This window comes from Notolepis coatsorum (assembly GCF_963971535.1).
Source record: "Notolepis coatsorum genome assembly, chromosome: 14".
Taxonomy (NCBI): Eukaryota; Metazoa; Chordata; class Actinopteri; order Aulopiformes; family Paralepididae; genus Notolepis; species Notolepis coatsorum.
In genome coordinates, this window is record NC_140178.1 from 70711865 (window position 1) to 70734034 (window position 22170).

At 41.3% G+C, this 22170-nt stretch overlaps 1 protein-coding gene across 1 annotated transcript in view; it reads left to right on the plus strand.

Annotated features, from left to right (window-relative positions):
* The window catches only part of ern1 (endoplasmic reticulum to nucleus signaling 1), a 73288-nt gene that overhangs the window by 39983 nt on the left and 11135 nt on the right, over window positions 1-22170 (plus strand). The window contains exons 14-20 of the mRNA XM_084329513.1: window positions 194-284; window positions 926-1115; window positions 1599-1698; window positions 7285-7484; window positions 12370-12517; window positions 16737-16864; window positions 21736-21859. Of these exons, the coding sequence (XP_084185639.1) occupies window positions 194-284; window positions 926-1115; window positions 1599-1698; window positions 7285-7484; window positions 12370-12517; window positions 16737-16864; window positions 21736-21859 (981 nt within the window). The remainder of the gene's footprint in view (window positions 1-193; window positions 285-925; window positions 1116-1598; window positions 1699-7284; window positions 7485-12369; window positions 12518-16736; window positions 16865-21735; window positions 21860-22170) is intronic.

The following is a 22170-nucleotide window of genomic DNA, read 5'->3' on the forward strand; positions in this document are numbered from 1 at the left end:
AAGCCAGTCATCAAGGACTCTATCCTCAGCAACGCTCCTCTCTTAAATTGGTCAGAATGGAAGCACTTGCAGACTGAATAATGAAGTGAAAACATAATGTTTGTTATCAGGCAACATCCTTACAACAAACCTTCCAAACTTAATTGAAAACACTGGGAATGTGTGCGATACTGACATGTGTTTGCTTGTTCAGATGAGGACTCCAGCCTTGTGAGAGTGGGCAACATAACCTTCAGCCCTAGGAACGTCCTGGGACACGGTGCGGAGGGAACCATCGTGTACAAGTAAGTCTGAATTTGATGTACCTACCCTTTGCAACTACAATCTTGTCAATGTTGACCACCATTGAGTGAGTTGGATTTTTGCTGGCGGCACGGATGTGTAGTGGTTAACAGTCGCCTCACAGCTAGAAGGTCCTGGGTTCGATTCCCGCTTGGGGACCAGGTTGCGGTGTTGCCAGTGCATGAAAAACATGCACAACAGATCGCTAACGCTGTCGCGTTCCCTGACGAAGACGGATAGGAGCACTTGGATTGCCCCCCGGGCGTGGCCCCACGCCACAGCCCTTGTCTGCTCTTGGGGAGGAAGGGCGACGGGATGGGAAGTGTAGAGAACATTTCATTCAGCGACTCAGGTCATGTGTGTGTGTGTGTGTTCCTGTGGGTTTCCCATCGCGTGTGTGCGTGTTAAAATAGGCATGACAAATAAAGACGTCTTCTTCTTCTTCTTTTCTGAGCACTCGAGTTCGCTGCCAATGCCTTTTTGTTTTTCTCCTGATGAGATGGGTGTGCTCTCTGGAACATTCTTTGTCTGTTGAAAATGCACTGAGAAAACACAACTCATTCAATGTCGGTCCAGCTGATGAGATTGGTTAAAAAGAACCATGAATTATTCTAACACTGTACCTCCCCCTTCTCTCCACCAGGGGTCAGTTTGACAACCGTCCGGTGGCGGTGAAGAGAATTCTCCCAGAATGCTTCAGCTTCGCCGACAGGGAGGTGCAGCTGCTTAGGGAGTCGGACGAGCACCCCAATGTCATCCGCTACTTCTGCACAGAGAGGGATCGCCAGTTCCAGTACATCGCCATTGAGCTGTGTGCCGCCTCGCTGCAGGAGGTAACGGAACCACCTCACCGCGACACCTCAGTCTGGCGAAGCTTTTTGTCTGGCTGTTTCTTGACCTTCCAATCAATATCGTTGGCTTTCCTCAGTCGTGCTAAAAGATGGCGGAGCTTGGGATCAGTCAATTCACTTAAAAAACGTTGGCTTAAGATGGGAGTTGGAGTTGCTGACGTTGGAGCATTCATTCTGAGTTAGTTGTCACTACGTTGGATAGGACCGCTTTGTCATACTAATATTTGAATTTTGAACAGAAATCATTCTTCACCAAAGTGATTGGATTGAAAGTGGCCCTATTTCCAGCCCTGTACAAATGTTCATCTGACTGCACGTATTGTGTGATGGATTTAGTTGTCAAAGCATGCGGCGAGTCTCATTTTTTATAATTTATGAAAATGAAGCAAGTCTATAGCAGTGACTTGTTCCCTTTAGTTTCCTCTGTACTGATTGTCACCGTGGTCCTTGTGTTTGTTCTTGCAGTATGTGGAGAGAAATGATTTCGACCGCCATGGACTTGAGCCGGTGACGCTGCTTCAACAGACCATGTCAGGACTGCATCACCTGCACTCTCTAAATATAGGTAACAGTTAGTCCATAACCTCGTTCCCAGCTTTATCTCGTGAGATAAAGCCTGGTAAAGCACTACGGCCGAAAGTGTGAATCGGGTAGAATGTCCCTCCCCTGAAAGCTGCCTCCGAACGGACCAATCACGACACGGTGTTCATGAAAATGTATTCCCCCCAGAAACAACCTCGTTATCGCCGCCTCGTCCAGCCTCACGATACTACATGTACAAAAGGCTGGGAGATTTAGGAGACTGTCCAATTAGACACTTGTTGAAAGTGAATGTTAATTAACTTGAATAATTATTTCATGTTCATTTATTAATCCTGTAAGATTCAGATTGTTAGAAGTCAATGTTATAAAAGTAAGTGCCCGCAGTTCATCGTATTATATATCAAGTGTACTAGAAATTCTTTGCAATTTCTGGATTAATAAAGCATCCTCTATGACTTATTAAAAACTGTAAATATGCCAACATTAGCAGGGATGCTAGTTTTCAGTTGTAGTCCGTGAGCTAGATGTTTAAGCCAGAAAGAAAGCGAATATAAAAACGATTTAAACATAATCTATACTACATTCATTCACTAGGCATTCATGCATCTATAAAAAAACATAGTGTATAGGGACAAATCAAAGCCCCTACATGGACAAGCACTGTATAGGCAGGCATACATATACATCAAAAAAGTCAACCAAACGAACAAGATTCTTGTACCGGATCTCCTCTCTGGTAAACAAGAATACCCTCAATTCAAGTCAAGAGTTTTATTTGTCACGGCATACAAGCATACAGTGAAGACTCTAGCGGGAGCACTCATTCAAGGGTACGACTATGCGTGCACCTCATGGTACCAAAGCACCTCAAAGGCACTAAAAACAAGATTACAAACATCACAAAACAAACTGGTCAGACTACTGCTTGACCTTACTCCTAAAACCCACCTCACCCCTGCCCACTTTGACAACCTAGGATGGCTTAGAGTAGACGACAGAGTACAGCAACTTGCAATGGGCCTGGTCTACAAGATACACTACACCACTAAGGTACCCATGTCAATATACTTTCCCAAAGGTCAGTGAATACCACGACCACAACACCAGAGGGACCTCCACAAATCATGTTAAACTACTCAAACCTTCTCCAATGTATAGTTTCTTCCCCCTCAAATGTATATACTCTCTTCTTATACTCCTTTTGTACACATAAATAGTAACTAATGTATATTTGTAGATCTGGTATGTCATAAATGTCTAGATGCAACAGTACTGTCTACCTGTATGTCATATATGTTATGATTAATTGAAAATGGGGGACCCTGATGTAAACAACACGAAAGTCTTTCTCTGGTCTGCATCCCCTTAACAATTGTGTGTATTGAGCTGTACTGTATTGTACCCATTCTGCAATCTGTTAATATAATTTTCAATCAATATCCCTGAAAAGTCAGTTTGATTTAGGAAAAGAAAAACACTAGACAAATGTCAATTAGAAAGCTTATGTATGTACATATCTTGATTTTACATGCCACACATCAGTGGGTGCAAAGTTATTCCTATTCCTTTTTTATGCTAAAGGCTTAATGTGTCAAATGCTCTTGCAGTATATTAAGACCTTCTCTGTGCTGGGTCCCTTAAGCATGAGTTCTTTACAGAGCCATGAGAATGTCTTGACTGGATCTGACACCACCCTCTTTGATGCCAGCCTGATATTGGCCCGATCTGGAGACTGGACAATCTCTACACAGTTGGTCAGTCCCATGTGCTTGATGATGTCCTGTCTGGTCCTCTTTGATGCGGTAGCAGTTTAAGTTTAAGTTTATTTGGATCCCCATTAGCCACAGCAGTGCTGGGGCTATTCTTCCTGGGGTCCATAACACATAAAATACAGTTACAGACTTATACACTCACAACATTCACATGTCATACAGACAATTAAAACAACAATAAAAACCCTAATCAAATTCACAATACAATACAACAATATATATATACGCCTTATGAATTCATAATACAATACAATAATACCTACTCATAATTAATTCATAATACAATACAGCATAATATACTATTTAGCTTTTACATACATCATCTATGTTCATATCAGCCAATTATACAATCTTTTAATAATATATCCCTATCAGACACATCAGTACTGGCAAAGACTTTGGGAGGATTGAGCGTAGTTCCCCAACCAGTCCACACCACTTCCGGAATTGAGCTTCCTGCTTTTCCCCCTCGCCCCTGTTAGAAAAGAGAAATATTAAGCCTTGTGCAAGGAATAATATAAAAATTTGCCATTAAATAGCCTGTACAGCTAGATATGACATTTGGACATGACATGTTTGTCCTCCATAGATACAGTAATCTAACTTGCATGCCTACAATGAAAATACAAGCCACTCAACATGGTCTCTCTTTTAGAAATAAAAGGATCTAGAAGCATCTAGACATTTATGACATACCAGATCTACAAATATACAGTACTGTTTGTGTACAAGGGAAGACTGTACTCCAAATGTGTTTTCTTTGTGCATTAAGCCAGTCAATTTGCTATTTGTATGGGATTATAACGGAGTATGTTACCCATTAAAAGTTAATGTCTTGCTTTATAATTTTGTGTGCTCCCCTCGCATTTGACGATCTTAGAGAACAATTGGACTTGAAAACAGCAGTGACCACCACTTGTTAAATCATATAAAACAAGATCAGATCATTTGACTTACCACTTACCGGTAATCACAGTGTGTACTTCATCTATAGCCATTCCAATCAACCGCTGCTGGAATATTGGGGTTTGAAGCAGATTTGGTCGTCCACTTCTGCACAGGCTGCCGCTATCCCTTTACTATTAAGGGCACGTACTTGGTCCTCAATAATAGACATTAGTGGACAAACCACTAAAACAATATGCTCTTAGTGCCATTTGGAATAGCCGTAAGTCTTTGCTAATATGCTACATGCCGTTGGCCATGTTTGGAAATCCAAACTTTTCCCGAATCCTGTCGGCAAACAAGCGAGAACGTCCCGGTCATGGAGCAAATTGTTCAGGCAAAGCCGTTGCAGTGGCTTAAACGAGGAAATATTGTGCAATTCACACGTTTCTATAATTGTTTTGTAGAAAATGTCCGCTGATAACTCCATTGTCTTGTTTTCGAGATTTAAGAGCGTCTGCTTGTTTTGTTTCGCTGGGGACTATAAACAGAACTGGGGGTGCCCAGAAAACGGAAAGCCTGTAGCCGGTATTTCTGTACTTCCGATTCACACTTTAGGAGGCATAGCTTTTCCAGCCTAGTCAGTCCATACAAAGTCATGCTGACATCCCTTTTGATTGGTTACCGGCTGTGTGTTGGAGCCCATCGCAGTGCTTCCACTACAGTTGTTAGTAGCTGTGGTGGTTTGGGTTGATTATGTTTTAGTGCAGGTCTGTAGCCCCAAAAATTGGTCTCATAAAAATATTAGTTCTTAACTTAAAGGGATAGTTCAGACTTCTTTCTTTAAAAAAAAAAATAATAATGTTTTTATACATAAAGTGGTATGAAGTAAGAGTAGAGTAAACAATGTATTGTGTAGCCATTACTCTAAATATTTAAAGCCACCTCACAACATGCAAACAAATGTCCTTGTGTATTTCTGATGCTCTATTCTTCTCTCAGACCCACGCAATATTTTAAAATAAGATAAACGTATGGCAGTGTATTAGTACGAAATGGGGCCCATTGACAAATTGTGCATCGATCTGAGAGAATAATCAAGTGTCAGAAATGCACAAGTACTGTTGTATTCCATTATGGATAGTTAAAACCTCCATGTTGTGATGTGGCTTCAAATATTGGGTCTCATTCACCAACCGACTTATGATAAAAGTTAAGAGCAAATTTCATCGTAGCTCCACGTAAGACCTTTTCGGGCCGATTTTGGCCTTCACCAACGGTTCCTTCTCTGGGATTCGCTCGTAGCTAAGAGCAGGATTTACGAGCACAGAAGAGCAGTCATAAGTCGGACAGACTGGTGTGCAGCATGTTCTTGAGGGCTTTATTTGGGAGGAATCATGGTGATTGCATTCACTTAGATTCTACAGACATCATCAAAATTCAATAATTATAATAAAAAATACGACAATCTTTGTCTCATTAAAAATTACATTCTACATTTACAGTCATGCCTCAAGAGGTATTGTGATGTCTGAAAATAAATAAAAGCACAACACCAACACTGCAAATGGCCACCTGCCTCAGCACACACACACACACATACTGTATAGCCTACGTGCGTAATGAATGCACAGTAGACTTATATTATTCTAATGACTTGTTTTATTAGGTGATCGCAGATACTGTATGTGCTGCCCTATAGCAGTAAGTCATGCTGTAGAACGTACAATACACATCTTAGCGTGACATCTTAAGGCCGCCACAGAGTCGGGCGTACTGTGAGCGGACCGGACTCCGCAGAGGCCCGCGTGAAGCTCAAAATGTCTAACGCGCGGACGTCCGCATTGCGCACCGGTGTCACACAAAAGGCTGCTCGGCGTGTTGGTTGACATCGACCTGCGTTAAATGTAGTAAACTGGCATGAGAAATGTAGGAAATTGGTACGCGATGGTACGCTTGACTATGAAACCTCAAACAACTGCAGACATGCTGCGCAGAGTGGTCCGCTCACAGTACGCCTGACTCGTGGCGGCCTTAAGATGTCACACTAAGATGTGTACTGTACATTCTACAGTATGACTTACTACTATAGCGCAGTGCATACAGTATCTGCGATCTCCTGATAAAACAAGTAATTCGAATAATATAAGCCTACTGTTCATTCATTACACACGTAGGCTATACAGTGTGCGGTATAAATATGGAATATTAATACAGTGGGCCACCATGGGACTCTGTAAGTCTGCTAATGGAAATAAAAAAGAATAATAAATAAAAAATGTAAAAATAAATAAATATGGGGCGCCCAAGTGGTGAACCACGTAACACGCTGCGTCGCGGCACGGCCGACCCGGGTTCGATTCCTGGACCCGCCGTTCTTTGCAGAATGTCTTTCCCTGCTCTGTCTCCCATTTCCTCCTCTCCCTCTCTCTCTACCGGACTGCCCAGTAGTAAAAAAACACAATAAAAAAATCTACAAAAACATAAATAAAAAAAATATAATATATAAATAAATAAATATATATATATAGTAAATGTTCCTCTGTCTTTCTCTATTCACACTCTCCTCTAGTTGTTTTGGTAACGTTAATTTCCTTTCCGTTTTGACCCACCACCACCACTGCTGAATGGCCACAGAGGACACACTGCATCATCTGCATGTTCAAAAACAAAAACCTTTTGTAATAGTACTAGGATGCACTTTGCTGCCAAGTAATCTACCTTGCCTATATTACTACCTACTATGTTAATATGTCTTCACTACTATGCACTCAAGACTGTAGCACCCAAGTTCAACACTGTTTGACGAACATTGTTACTTAGCTGCCAGAGTTGTACCCTTCCTGCTGACCTGTTGTACAGAACTTTGGATAAAAGCGTCAGCTAAAATGACTAAATGTCATAGTAACTTAACTTCATTCCATTTCCTCCCCCATCTGTCCACCTCCCAGTCCACCGGGACCTGAAGCCCCACAACATCCTGGTGTCCATGCCCAACGCCCACGGCCGGGTGAAGGCCATGATCTCTGACTTCGGCCTGTGTAAGAAGCTGGCAGTGGGCCGCCACAGCTTCAGCAGGAGGTCCGGTGTGCCCGGAACCGAAGGCTGGATCGCCCCCGAGGTCCTGAGCGAAGACTGCAAAGACAACCCGGTGAGTCGGTGGGGGATAAATATCCAGAGGGTGGGTGTTTCTCTAGGGCAGCGGTTCTCAAACTACAGGTCGCGACCCAAAGTGGGGTCGCGGGTAGGTGACAGGCGCATTGGCAGATAACTTTCTTTCTTTTTTTATCGAGAGAAAAATCGACGAGTCCAAATCAGATAGAGTTTTCCACCTGGCAGCTGTGTGTATTTGCCATGTCTCGCCCCTTCATCAATGGAGGCCGACACACAGTATTCCAATACACATCTCAATACATCCTGTGCATGTATAATCGTGGAGGCCACGTCTGGTCTTTTGTGTGTAACCTGGACACTCACAATGGATAGTTTGTTGTCGGAAGCGGTGCCGGTTGGCCGTGTGTTCCAAATGCTGGCAAAAGAAAGGCAGAATCTATTAGTAGCACTACTAAAACGAAACTGAGTAAAATAAGTTATGATCCTACAGTGTTTCCCCTACCATTGCCTTGAAGGGGCGACCCCTCCTGCCAACGGGACCCCCCGCCCCTCCTGAAAGCTTACATTTTTTAAAGAAAATCTAAATATTATTATCTTTTATTACTTAATCCCAGTAACGTTAGCGAGCTAGCAAAATTATACATAAATAGGTTTTCATATAAATCAATCTTCACTGACTTTAAAACAGTGTCGCGGCACGGTCTACGGTGACGCAGAAAAAAAGCTACCAAATCCATTCCGAGACGAGGAGCGCAGTGCGCGCTCCGCAAGTCACTGACTAGCGTCGCGTGTAACGAGTCACAGTCTCTCTCTCTCCTTCAAGTAGAACGTTACACTAGAAAAACGAACTGGATAGTTGACTTAATGATATTCTAAAATCATTAAAGGGGACATGCATTATAAATGTCTTTTTTCAGTGTCTAGCATTGTATTATAGTAATAGGAGTTAGTATCAATGTGTCTGTCTCTAAATACCATATTGGGAGGATTGCCGTCATTCAGGTCATTCATTTCATGCTCCATTTAATCAGGTCGTTCTGATTTGACTCGCATGGTGACGTCACGTGGCGAGGATGGAGCGGATAGTGATCCGATTGGCTCTGTGGTTGTAGCGCACCAAACAGGGTTTGACAGAGCGAGAGAGAGAGGGAGTAACAGATAGACCCTCGCGACAGAGCACACATAGACCCTCGCGACAGAGCACACATACACACACACGCGTCGTGCTGCCGTCTCTCGGTCTGTCTCTCTCTCTCTCCCTCTCTATCTCTCTCTCTCGATTCGGGAGCATAACAAACGCCCCGTCTATAGCTGTAGCGAGCGGCACAGTGGAAGACTTCCTCAAATGGGGGAGAGAGAAAGAGAAGGGGATCTGCGTATCTCACACAGGCAGCTGTGTTTACACAGTGCTCTCTCCCCCTCTCTATCTCTCTCTCGATTCGGGACCATAACAAACGCCCCATCTATAGCTGTAGCAGAGCGGCACAGTGGAAGACTTCCTCAAACGGACAGGGAGAGAGAGAAAGAGAAGGGGACCTGCGTATCTCTCATGCACCTGTGTTTACACAGTGCTCTCTCTCTCTCTCTCTCTCTCTCTGCCACTCGCAGACTGTGTGGATGACTGTCACTGAAAGTGCTTATGGGCGGAGCCCAGCCAATAACAGGCTGAAATCTTGAGGCTGGAAAATGATGCTTTTGAGTACTCTATTAGAAATATAAAACAATGATTTATTTTTTAAATAAACCTTACAGATGTCTTCCATAGACTCACAGGAATTGTGTAAAGTTGCCCAAATAGTGCTAGGAATAGCAATGCATGTCCTCTTTAAGTCTGCTTAACACATTCAGTGCCTTTGATTAACGTTGATTTACCCCGTTGAATGCCACCATTCACTTCAATGTTAGCGTTAAAAACGCCTAATCTATGTTGTAAATTATGGCTGTGTCTAATCTGCCGTCGTTTATCAATGACTCGTTTGCAGTCAACATTGTCGAAACTGATTGTTTTTTTATCGGTTCATTTTCGTTTTATAGCATTTTGAAAAGCCCTCGTTTTCAAGGAAAATATAAAGATTCCATGATAAAAGACATTACTGGAATATTCTAGAATACACAAACTGTAATCTTTCGGCCTATTTATGAATCGTTTTCAAATAAACGCTAGATTATCGATAGTATATGTGTATGTATGCACGCTATAGACGCAAGCTGAAAAGTCTATTCTCTTATTTCCTCATCAGCGATCGCAGCCAAACAGCCACATCACACATAGGGCAAAAGCTGAAATCTCTGTGAAAACAGGTCTGATTATCCTAAGGCTGCGGTTACACACAGGGGTATTTTCGTTTCGTTTTCAGGGTCCGTTTCGCTTTTGAGAACGCAACGTAATGGCAGGCAAGTTAGACATTGGTTTTGCCTCCTGAGCACAGTGATGTAGTACAATGCCAAAGCAGTAGGTGGCAGTAGGTGGCGAACATGAAGGCAATTTTCAACCAATCAGAAGTTGAATGTGCCAATACACTTCCTGCAAAAAAAAAAAAAAACACCATCTTTAAATGCCTCGCGTGAGCCATTTAGCCAATGTAGCATTTATTTTTCAGCAAAGAAAGTGCAATAAACAAAACGGATACATTCACTGTGTGTTCTGCCTCATTTGTTGATGAAACTAAACTAACATCAACACAATTGACCACCAAGAGAGGATAGTTTAGTCTCTCAAAAAGATCTCCGATGTTGTTAGCTACATGCTAACGTGAATGGAATATGCCAGTACAACAGTATAGCATTGTGGCTAGCAGCTTGGTAACGTTAATGCTAGCAGAATGAATGGATGTAAACTTTATTTAACAGATTGCAGAATGGGTACAATACAATACGGCTAAATACACACAATTGTAAGGGTATGCAGACTGTTGTAGCTTGGACTGGGCTCCTTATAACAACTAACAGGGTTTGGAAGTAGCTAACGTTAGCTCACGTTAGCCAGCCAGCACCCAACTGATGATATCAGGAGCTATCAGTAGCTAGATAACATTAGACAACGCCTCATGTATTAAACAAAGGTGAATAGATGACTGGGCCATTTTGTTTAATGCTTGTTAAGATTGAAAGAGGAGCTCTGAGCTAACAGGGTCTGGTAGCTAGGTAGCTACGGTAGGTAGCTACCGTTAGCTCACGTTAGCCAGCTGCTCATGCAATCGTTAGCAGAATTGTCGTCATCTGCACTCAATGGGGGGGCTAATAAAACTAGCTTGACGTCACTGGCACTCAAAGTGTTAACACTTTCAGTGCCAGGGACGTCATAACTCGTTTTATTAGCCCCCCCACTGAGTGCCGATGACGACAATTATAGTTTTATTGTTTTATTAGCGATCTGAAATCATATTTCATCAACCAAGTCTCCCGTTGGTACAGCAGCCCCTACAGGAGCTCAGAATGGGAAAAAAGCGCCCCCTATCGTCTATCCCTGTGTAACTGCAGGTCAGTCGCTTAGACTGACCTGGGATCTGTAGATATGTAGGGGCGGAGCCAGCTGGTTCCTTGTGCTGGCGAGCAGTCTGATCAACATGGAAGTCATCGCGGGACAGGAATCAGCCTGGAATATATATTTACAGCAGACAATACTCAATCAATAAGCGTGATCGATATTTGGAATGGCGATCAGGAATTGGAATGATCTTTTTGGAGAACATCTGATCTGAGGTAAGGAATCTATTTGACCAGTCTTGGGATAATCAGAGTTGTATTCGCTGAGATCTCAGCGTTTGCCCTATGTGTGATGTGTCTGTTTGTGCACGATCGCTGATGAGGAAATAAGAGAATCGATTTTTCAGATCGCCTCTCTACACATATACTATCGATAATCTAGCGTTTATTTGAAAACGATTCATAAATAGGCCGAAAAATGACAATTTTTTGTCTATTCTAGAATATTCCAGTAAATGTCTTATCATGGAATTTTTATATTTTCCTTGAAAACGAGGGCTTTTCAAAATGCTATAAAACGAAAATGAACCGATAAAAAAACAATCCGCTTCGACAATGTTGACTGGAAAACGAGTCATTGATAAGCGACGGGCAGATTAGACACATAATTTAAAACATAGATTAGGCGTTTTTAATGCTAACATTGAAGTGGGTCGCGGCATTCAAGGAGGTTCCGGGGCACCGTGCTCCGGCACGGAAAGTGTTAAGGACAAAGTTGTGGAAAAACTTCAGCAGAGCCTGTATTTTGCTATACAATTTTTTTTATAATAATCATTAATTTCATTGATAATATAGTGCTGTAATTTCAATTTGTTGGTATAAAAAAGTTTGAGAAGCCCTGCTCTAGGGTCTTTGACCAGGGGTCTGGAGTTTCATGGCCTTCACCGTAACATGATGAAACTCCAGGACTGTCGTCGACTAAAGAACTCTAAAGAACATTTTAATTGATTAGTTAGAAAAATACTATTATTCAAACAGTCCCGTTTATGGATATCTGTTATGGTTAAGATATGCTTACAATTGACCAAATAAACCATTCAACATGAAAAACATAATTACTAAAAGAGAGGGCAAGCCTACAGTTGTCCTTAACATTTCTCTATAATGGTCTTTGGTGAAGTTTTGTTTTGCTTTAAAAAGTTGCTTGATGGCCAATCTTTTTTTTACAAAATCATAAGCTAATTTTTTATAAGCACTACATTTACAGAGGTTCTAAATGTCTGCATGTGGGGAAAAACACTTTTGCAAATATGCCAATTAAATAAACAAATAAAGTCCTTGACTGTTGGTCGACTAGGAATATACTTCATCCATGACAGCGGTTACCTTACAACATTTTAATTCCCAAAGCCGATCTCTAAACCAACACTGAACTGTTTTCAAAGTGTCCTCCCTATGTCAGATCATGAACTCCCTCCCTTGTGTCTCTCATGTAGACGTGCACCGTTGACATCTTCTCCGCCGGCTGTGTGTTCTACTATGTGGTGTCCCAGGGTAGCCACCCCTTTGGCAAGTCTCTACAGAGGCAGGCCAACATCCTGCTAGGAGCGTACAGCCTGGACCAGCTTCAGCTAGACAAACACGGTGAGGAGCACTCATCCTCTGCTAAATCACCCCCCCCCCCAGTCAACAGGAAGAGGCAATGGATCATCTGCAGATACTTAGTCAGTAGTGGTTCTGTGTCGTCTGAAAGGAATGCAGATTAAAACTGTGTGGGTGAATAACTTAAAACAAGAGGAAAGGTCTACAGACCGTGCCAAACACCATGTAGGCAAAACCAAGAAATGTATTTGCAAGACTTTAACCAAGAAGTTTCAAAGCGACTTTAGGCCTTACTAGGGTTTGGTTACCTTTCACATTTGAACCGGTACCTGTGAATCGATACCGGTACCCAACGCCAACGGTACCTTGTTTCTGTATTTTAGTCTCAAAAAATGTAATCTACCTACCTCAGTTGTTTAAAAAAAAAAAAAAAAAATCCAAACTTAAAATAATTTATTATCATAATATTGCAGCGAGCGTTGTCTGCATCTAGCTTTGTAAAGTGTAACTACACTTGGACTGTTTTCGGCTTGCCATTGCCCCGACTGCTTTGTTGTTGAATCGAGTCAAATCCTAGGTAGGGCATAAAAGAAGATATTGTTTGTTGGTTGTCAGTTAACACATTGGACGCCAAAAACGAGTATACTCGTTATTGCCCGCCATGCGTTGTGCACCAGAAATGAGTTAACTCGTTTTTGGGATCAATATTTCATTTTTTCACCATGGCATTCATAATTCATCCAGCCTCCCTCCGCTGCTGCAGCTGGACCCTGTCTGATATTGCAACGCCTCAATACCGCCGCCTGGTGGATGTCGGGCGTGTTACACTCCAAGCCAAACCGGAAGTGGAGCTCGGTGCATCAAGGAAATTCCTCCGGCAGTAATATCTTGTAGCGTGGGTCTAGATACACACTTGAGTGCATGGGATCTCTTTCGAAACGCAATAATCAATATGATTTCGGCGTTTATTGCGTCATACAAACGGGAAATGGATCTAGCAGATCGACGTCAAATAATTGGAATATTTTTCCTCCAGTCTCATCGGCGAACGGTAAGAGGAATATAACGTTATTTTCAGCCCGATTGTTTATTCATTTCACGGCAATCCATCTGATCAACGTATCGACCCATAGTAAAAAAAAAAAGACGCTACTGACGATCAAGTAATTATAAACGACCCCCCCCCCCCCCCCCTTTCCTTCACGCATGATGAAGCATAATGTATACCGATCATATACATTTGAATTTTTTAATATAGCGTGTATAGGAAAGAAACGCCAATTGATAATCTATCATATGCGTCAGGGCCTATAACTCACGTTTTAGGAATTACTGCAGAAAACCTTAAAAGCATACTTATATTCACGACGGTATTAACACGACAATGTATGAATGAAAAAATATAACGTTCCCACATCCGGAACGATAGATACCCGATGTTGAAAGGGCCATAGTAATGTCGATATAGCTATAATATTTAAAAAGTTATAGCCCTGCAAAGAAGGTAAACATCTGCATAGGGTTACAGCACTGGCAGACTGGGCCCAAGGATGGGTACAATGCATAGCCGACAATGTGTTAAAGGGGAGATGAAGCGTTAAACAATATGAGCCTAGTTTGTTTGTTGTGTACCTTGGGTAAGACATGGTCCTATAATCAAATGTGAAATCCTGCTTATTTGTCTGAAAACTCAAATGCAATTTCCCCGTTTTTGCCATGTGCGCCGCCATTTTAGATTTAGCTGGATGGTGACGTCATGGTGATGGTTTGGGCTGGGTCCGGTTTACAGTGCTGGTTAGATAGCTACGTAAATATGGAGTGTCGTGAAAGTCAGTCAGTAAATTGTCAACCAAATGTAACGTTACCTACAGAAAAAATATATATTATATAATTATACTATTGTATTATCTGCGAGACACCCCCCCCCCCCCCCCCCTCAATAATGTTATTTATGTACGTTATCATTATGTAAACAAGTGCACATATGGATTGTTTGCTGCAACGTTTCTGAATTAATTGAAGCATTAATAAATAAGCAGATAATTAAATTAGATGTCCATAACATTTGTGTTTTTAATTAGCATAGCCTAAATAAATATGAATTCAAGAAGTTAAATACTGAATTAACAACACATTTATTAACAGGCTGAAAGTTAAAACGAATAAAAAAACAATTAGCCTATTTAATAGGCTAAACACTGCATAAAATATAGGCTAAGCGTTCGTAAAAGGCAACTTTCTTTTTTAGGCTATAGCCTTTTAAAACAGGCTAAACTTCGTTTTGGCGTATTTGTTAGGCTATTTGAATACACCAGCCCTAAATGGTGGATTCAAATAGCCTAACAATTATACAAATATATAAATATGTCTCGGAACATTGGCGGGGACACTGGACAGCCAGCTGAAGCGCGCCATGGGCCATACATCCCAAACGTTGTAATCCTGCGTCTTGACCACGTTTCGGGCATTATCTCGGAGTATGACATGAATATTTTCTTCCGGAATATGCCACGTTTGGAACATATTCTCGAATGCTGTTGCCATGCCAGCGCTGCAGCAGTATGGGAGCCGGAGAACTCTTGGGAATGCAGGAGCGCTTTACGGAGTTGGAAGTCTGCGTCAACCCACTGAGCTGTCAAACTCAGCATTGACATGGGGCTGACATCAGAGCTCCAAATATCACTGGTAAAGCTAATTGAAAAAACTTCTTCTTTCAGAAGGCTATCAATGTGCGAATACACTGCCTGGTAGAGCTCGGGTACAGGGCAACGTCTGAAAAATACGTGTGACCTGGGAGAGTGTAACGCGGTCGTCGAGCCCTATTATTATTTTCTCTCTATATATATATATTGTTTTATTTGTAAGATATATATTTACTGTTGACCTGATATTGTTTTATTGTTCGCCCGTATATGCTCCTTGTATCGCCGATGCTTACAGCGCGCATTGGATGGAGAAAAAGATAACCGTTAGTTGGAGAATCAAAGTGAGGAGAGAGCGGTGTTTTGCTACAGCGCTGTGTAACGTTGGTGTTGTGGTGTTGCCAAGGGAGAGGAGGAATACCATACTCCCGCATCGATCTGCCGACGGCGACGGGCAAGGGATAACGGCGACAGAATAGACCTTTAGACTGAGTTCAGTTGAGGCTGAACTCATATAGCAACCAACAGACTTTAGGTGATAGTGATAGCCTAATCTATACCTTTCTGTTGAACTCATTCTAATTATTAATCTGGACCTTCAGAACATGCAGTATTATTAATTTGCTCAAATGTCGTGGCCTCACACAGTGCCAACTACAGGTCTCGCCATCTCAGGTGCCAACTGCAGGTCTCGCCATCTCAGGTGCCAACTGCATGTCTCGCCATCTCAAAGATGACAGAGCATACATATGCAGCACCCCCCTGTTGGGGTTGCTCAATGCTGTAAAATATTACATAAATTAGTTTTTATGAATAACGATAGTTGAGGAGCCTAATAATATTGCTACAGCGTGCAATTCTCTGAGGTGGGAGACTCCGCCTCCGGGCGAAACCATCTCCGTGACGTCAGCAACAAAATGGCGGCGCCCATGTTGATTTATGCTACATAAATGGACATAACAAATCGTTTTTTCTTAGAAACGCCTTATTTTTATAACGTGATTTTTTTCTGTGGTTTATCTAAATACTAATTTGATGCTATGACTATGTCCCCTTTAAGGCCATGGCCGTAGGGAATTTATTTTATTTTATTTTTTATTTTATTCTTTCCCACGGCGACTATGGATAGGGAATTTATTTATTTACCGTAATTAAAATGTTCACAACAACATGGATGCATGTACTCTGCCAGCGTGTTTAATATCCATAATACTAAAGGTTTGACTAAGATTTCTATGGAACTTTATTGAAAAGTAATTTATTGTAAGTAATTATTTCAAAAAAGATTAAAATTTTTAATTCTTTTTACCTCATAAAATAAATTGGGTCGCACCTAAATCGGCAGGGTCGGTCGGCAACCGGATTTTTTAAATTTTAGGCCTAAGCGTATATTGTGAATGTTGACGTGAACGTGCGGCACACTTCATAGGTTTCGTTTCGCGGTAAACGAAACATTGACGTTGTCGGGCCAAACATTTTTTAAATAGTACCGAAATGTGGCACCGGCATATCTTCCGTGAATCGGTACTCGGTAGTACCGACGTGATTCGGTCGGTACCCTTAAAAGTACCTAATTCGGTACCCATCCCTAGGCCTTACGTTTCCTTTCTCCTCACCAGACGACATTGTGGCCAGAGACCTGATGGAGCAGATGCTGAGCATGGAGCCCCAGAGGAGGCCTTCGGCAGAGAGCGTTCTCAAACACCCCTTCTTCTGGAGCCTTGAGAGGGAGCTCCAGTTCTTCCAGGTCAGAGAGGACGTGTCCTACTCCATGCCCTTAGAAGAAACTACAGAAGTTTATTTGGACAAAGGGTGTTTGGACACTCAAGACTTCATCTGGTTAAAGGACAATACCACGCTGGTGATAAACCTGGCTTAAATCTATCTCCTGGTATAAGTTTATCACCATACCTGTGTGGTCCTTTAACCTAACCCTAATCTAATCTATTTTTGGTCGGGCTAACAAAGAGGTAGTCTCTTATCAAAGAAATCGATGCACACATTGGACCAGAAAGGTCCTTTCTAAGGAGTTATCTCTTTGTTAGCACGAACAGGAGATCATTTTAGGTAGGTTTCTTTATTTCTCTATCATTTATAAATGTCTTCCGCATTTATATATAATAAAAAAAAAAATATATATATATTTTTTCTTTTTTACTTTGTTGTTCCCTGATCCCCTTCCCCTAGCTGCCCCCTCCTCTTAAAGTGCCACTTGCAGGTTAAACCCTACTCTTCAATTATGGGTAGTTTACATCATTGGTATCTAATTTCATTATTTATTTATTTCCATTTGACGCCGGAAATGCCACTCAGAAAGGGTTAAAAAGGTCCACGCACGAATAACATGTACGGAGCAAATGAAAAAGCTTATCAGACGCTAGCAGGGCTGTGACGTCACTTCAGGCAACTTATACCTTATGCCCGTCCGGGTCATAGTACTACTGGCTATATGGCTTTGGCTAACGTTACCCCACTAACGTTAGCATTATGTCTACTGTCGTGAACCATTTTAAATCGGGGCATGTAAAAGAGTTTTGGGAACGAGTAAAATGTGCAGGTCCTCTTCTCAGACCTGTGGGGCAAAGCACTGCACACGCATCATGCCGGCTAGCAAGCTACACGTCACGGCATGTTGATACGATAGTAGCCCCACTCGGTGCATCACAGTCACGAAACGGGCTACTACGATAGCTATTAGCTAACTAACGTTAACGTTACAAGCTCAAACACCTTATAACTACTACTATTGTCGTGTCCATAAGTTCCCTGGCAGAATACTTGTGAGGACAAAGGTATACAAAGAGGAGAGAACCATTTTAAATCGGGGCATGTTAGGAGTTTCGAGAATGCTGGCTACCAAGCTAGCTAACTTAGCTACTAACGTTATATACACTATGTACAACGACACAATGGTTTACATTATTACAAATATGGTAACGTGGTTGTGGCTTTTACAAATAGTGGTTAGCTTTAGAGATGAATGGCTATGATCACGGAGCAATAGTGTTAGGTGAAACAGATACATTTTCATTCATTCACTCCTCGGCTAGTAGTAGCAACAGGGTTTCCGTTAGAAAAAATTGTTGTCGGTCTCCGTGACCTGCAAGATTTCAATCTACCGGACAAATGAGATTAATTCCGGTCATAGTTTATTGAGCTTTAAAACAATTGATAGGCAGGCTATATAAAGAATGTCATCCTCAAGGCATGTAGATTTATAATATTATTACTTAAAACTAGGCTACTTTTGCGTATACAGTCATTAATATATTCCAAATAAAATAAGTCCCTCGATACTCCGTGCTGCTGCTGACTTGAAATAAAATAGACTGCGTATGTGGGCAGTCGGTCCGACACTAAACAGCAGTCTGTTATAATCACATTTTTATGAGCTAACGAATTCCGTTATATTGGACATTTGTATTAACACTTTGGCTGCCTAAGGTTAAATTCATGATATACCATAGATTGCCAGCGCTATTTGTCTATGGAGAAAGTCCCCTTCTTTGCAGGGCTATAACTTTTTAAATTCTATTGCTACATTGCCATTATTAGGGCCCATTCAAAGTCCTATATGTATTGTTCATTGTGTAGCAACGTTAAACTTTTTCATTCACATATTCATAGTAAAGTATGGTCTAATGTATAAGTATGTTTTCATCTCTTTCTGCAGCTTTCTCCAGAACGTGATATATAGCCCCAAATGCATTATATTGATGATGAAATACAGTTTGATGGCAATCAGCGCGATATAAAAAATTCCAACTAGACGTACTTCTAGAAGTTACTACACGTCATCTGATGTTGACCGGATGGGCGAGGGGGCGTTTATAATTCCGTGGGCAGCGTTATACCAATCATCTAATGTGGGTCAAATGTTGATAATAGCAGTTAGTATCGAAGACGGTAACGTTACACGCTGAAACTCACCCCAGTCTCCGCGCGCCGTTGGCCGATCATCGTCGAGTAGAAATCTTATCATTATGGGATATATTTTTACCCGGTCCATCTCCAGCTTGTATAATGGTATATACGTCCAAATCATGTTGTTTATCGAGTTATTGCCAATCGATCACCATGTAGCGTGACGAGCCAGAGTCCCATGACCTATAGCGAGCGCCCGGAAGTACTACGGTCGTCATGACAACCTCTATTCAACATCCTGTTTGGCGATTGCGCCGATCAGCCACCAGAGGGCGCTCCTGAACCGCCAGAGAGCTCAGTGGGTCCTGCTGGATCTCAGGCCAGCGGAGGGGACATATGAATCCGATCGCAGATTTTTGAAATATTGATATAAGGACGACGTAACGCGTCCTCCGGCAACTTTAGCATGGCCAGCAAAGACGTCTAAAGACGGTCCCGGCAGTCAAAGTGTTAATTATATCAAGCGAAGAACTGAGAAAGCAGAGAGACGGCAACATTATCGTGGTTTGCGTGACGACTCTCTCCACCTCGCAACGACTTATTTGCAAAGAGTATGGCGCTGCAGAGCAGCTGATTCAGCTGTTATTGGCTCTTTTCTGGGAACCGCACAGCAGCGCCCCCCACCCAACATTGGCTGAAAATGGCTGAATTGGAGTACTGCTGGAATACTGCATTGTGCTGCTGCTGCTCAGGCTCTGCAGCTTCACAAAAGTTCGCACACCCAGCATTAAGCTCTCGCTGACAACGTCGTTGTCATTATTAGAAGCAACGAGGAAACAAATGTAATGATCGTTTCGTTCATCGCATAGGCTATTTAATTTTAGCCTATTTTAATACAATTCAAATAATCAAATTGTGCTTAGACTCAGGGAATTATTTTCACCGGACATTAAGACCGGAGAGATTAAATATGTCGGACTTCAACAGATTTTGCCGGTCAAATACCGGTAATTACCGGCTAACGGAAACGCTGAGTAGCAAGGCTCTCTGCTTCCTGCCACTACCTACTTGTGACTCTCAGAGCCCCTCGCTGCCCTGCACCTGCTGTGACGTCATCATTAAGATGACACACGCACGTTATGAACCATGGATTAAGATATCCATGTGCGTGGTGGTTGTGGTTGGGTCGACAAAATGTATGATAAAAAAAACGCTAAAACTGGGTCAATTTCGATAATTTTTTTTCCCTCTTCATGAAAGTCACCGTTGGCCTAGTCACATTGTTTATTGAACAAAAATACAACCTGCAAGTTGGCCTTTAAGGGGAGACACTGCAGGTGAATAGGGTAAAAAAATTAACTAATAGATATCACAATGAAACTTCCCCAGTTGATTACTTATATTAAGACAAGACTTTTTTGTATTACAAGTTTTCTGAAATTGTATGTTTAAATATGCAAATGAGGCATGATCTACTTAAATATGCACTAATTTGCATATAATTCCAGGACAGAAATCTGAACATTGGATAAAGCCATTTTCAAAATTATAGTTTCATTTTGTTGACATATTCGAGCCAAAGGTTATTACAGAGGGGATTTTGGATATCTCTTTTTATCACTCCATAAATCAGAAAATACTCCATTCAGTCCATTTTTATGGTAAAATTCCATATTTCGCCATGTTTTTAGGAATAAAATGTGATATAACATGCGATATCAACAAACCCTTCTGTAAATACCTTCAGAACATAGATATGAATAGAACTGGAAGGTTTGAGATTTCTGGCTCAGAGTATGAGGAAAAACTCTTAAAACAAATTTTTGGGAAAACGCATTCAAAGTTCTGTATTGTAAAATGCCATACTTTTTTTTTTAAAACAGATATTTACAAACACAATACCTAATCAAACCATTAGTAATAGACAACCTAAACACATGCCTGATAACTGAATAATAATAATAATGATGTTATTGAACTGAACAGAACTACACACAGGCTACAAACAGTGTAGTACAGTGTAGTACCCCCTAATAGGCAAAAAATATTTGAATAGATATCACTATGGAACTTTCCCAATTTGTTATGTACATATAAACTAAGAAAAAATATATTGCAAGTTTTCTGAAATGTATGTTTATATATGCAAATGACGCACTTCCCCATTAAATATGTGCACATTTATGGATGCAATAAGGCTAAATGATGTAAAATAAACAACTAAATGTGTGTTATTGACGTTTTATTGTCACTAGTTTCATAGAAGACATGTTTAGGAAGCAAAATATAACAATCTCAAAATCAACAAAATAAGTATATTTGACTATTCACCTGCAGTGTCTAACCTTAAGTGCCTTGGGTTTCCTGAAAGGCGCTATATAAATCTAAGATATTATTATTATTATATATATATATATATATATATATATATATATATATATATATATAAAAGGAAGTTATTCTCAAGAAATTGATTGGGAGCTAATGTAAAATATATATGCTACTAAAACTTATATTTAGACTGGTGTGTTTTTTGGGATAATGTGTATGCTTACTGCTTTTGGGGTATATGTTTTATGTAATACATGCTACATACTGTATATATTATACTAAAAGTAGATGGTTTAATATTAATGTATAAAATGATTAATCTTAAGTGTGTTTTTAGTTGTATTAAAAATAGGAAACAGTAGGCTGCCTAGTAGGTTGCCTGGCAACTGACTCACATGTAGTATTATCTGTGTTCACTTTCAGGATGTTAGTGACAGAATAGAAAAGGAGCCGCTGGATGGACCAATTGTGAGACAGCTGGAGAGAGGGGGGCGGGCCGTTGTCAAGAGTGACTGGAGAGAACACATCACAGTGCCTCTACAGACAGGTATGAGACTAGTGCAATGTTACACACCTGCTGTTAAATTCTAGCTTGTTTTGCTTTTTGTTGTCGGACAGTGTAAGTACCATATTAACCAGAATATAAGACTATGTTTATTCCCCAAAAATGTTGCCTGGAAAAATTATTATAATATAATATGACTTGGGAAATGATGTCTGGAGATCTGCCTCGGCTGGCCTGGGATCAGGTCTCCCTGGGACCTCACCTCCTGTGTGTCCCCCTGCTCTGTCCACCTCTCTGCCTTAGTACTGTGTCTTAGGGCGCGTTCACACCTACCCTGTTTGGTCCGTTTTAAG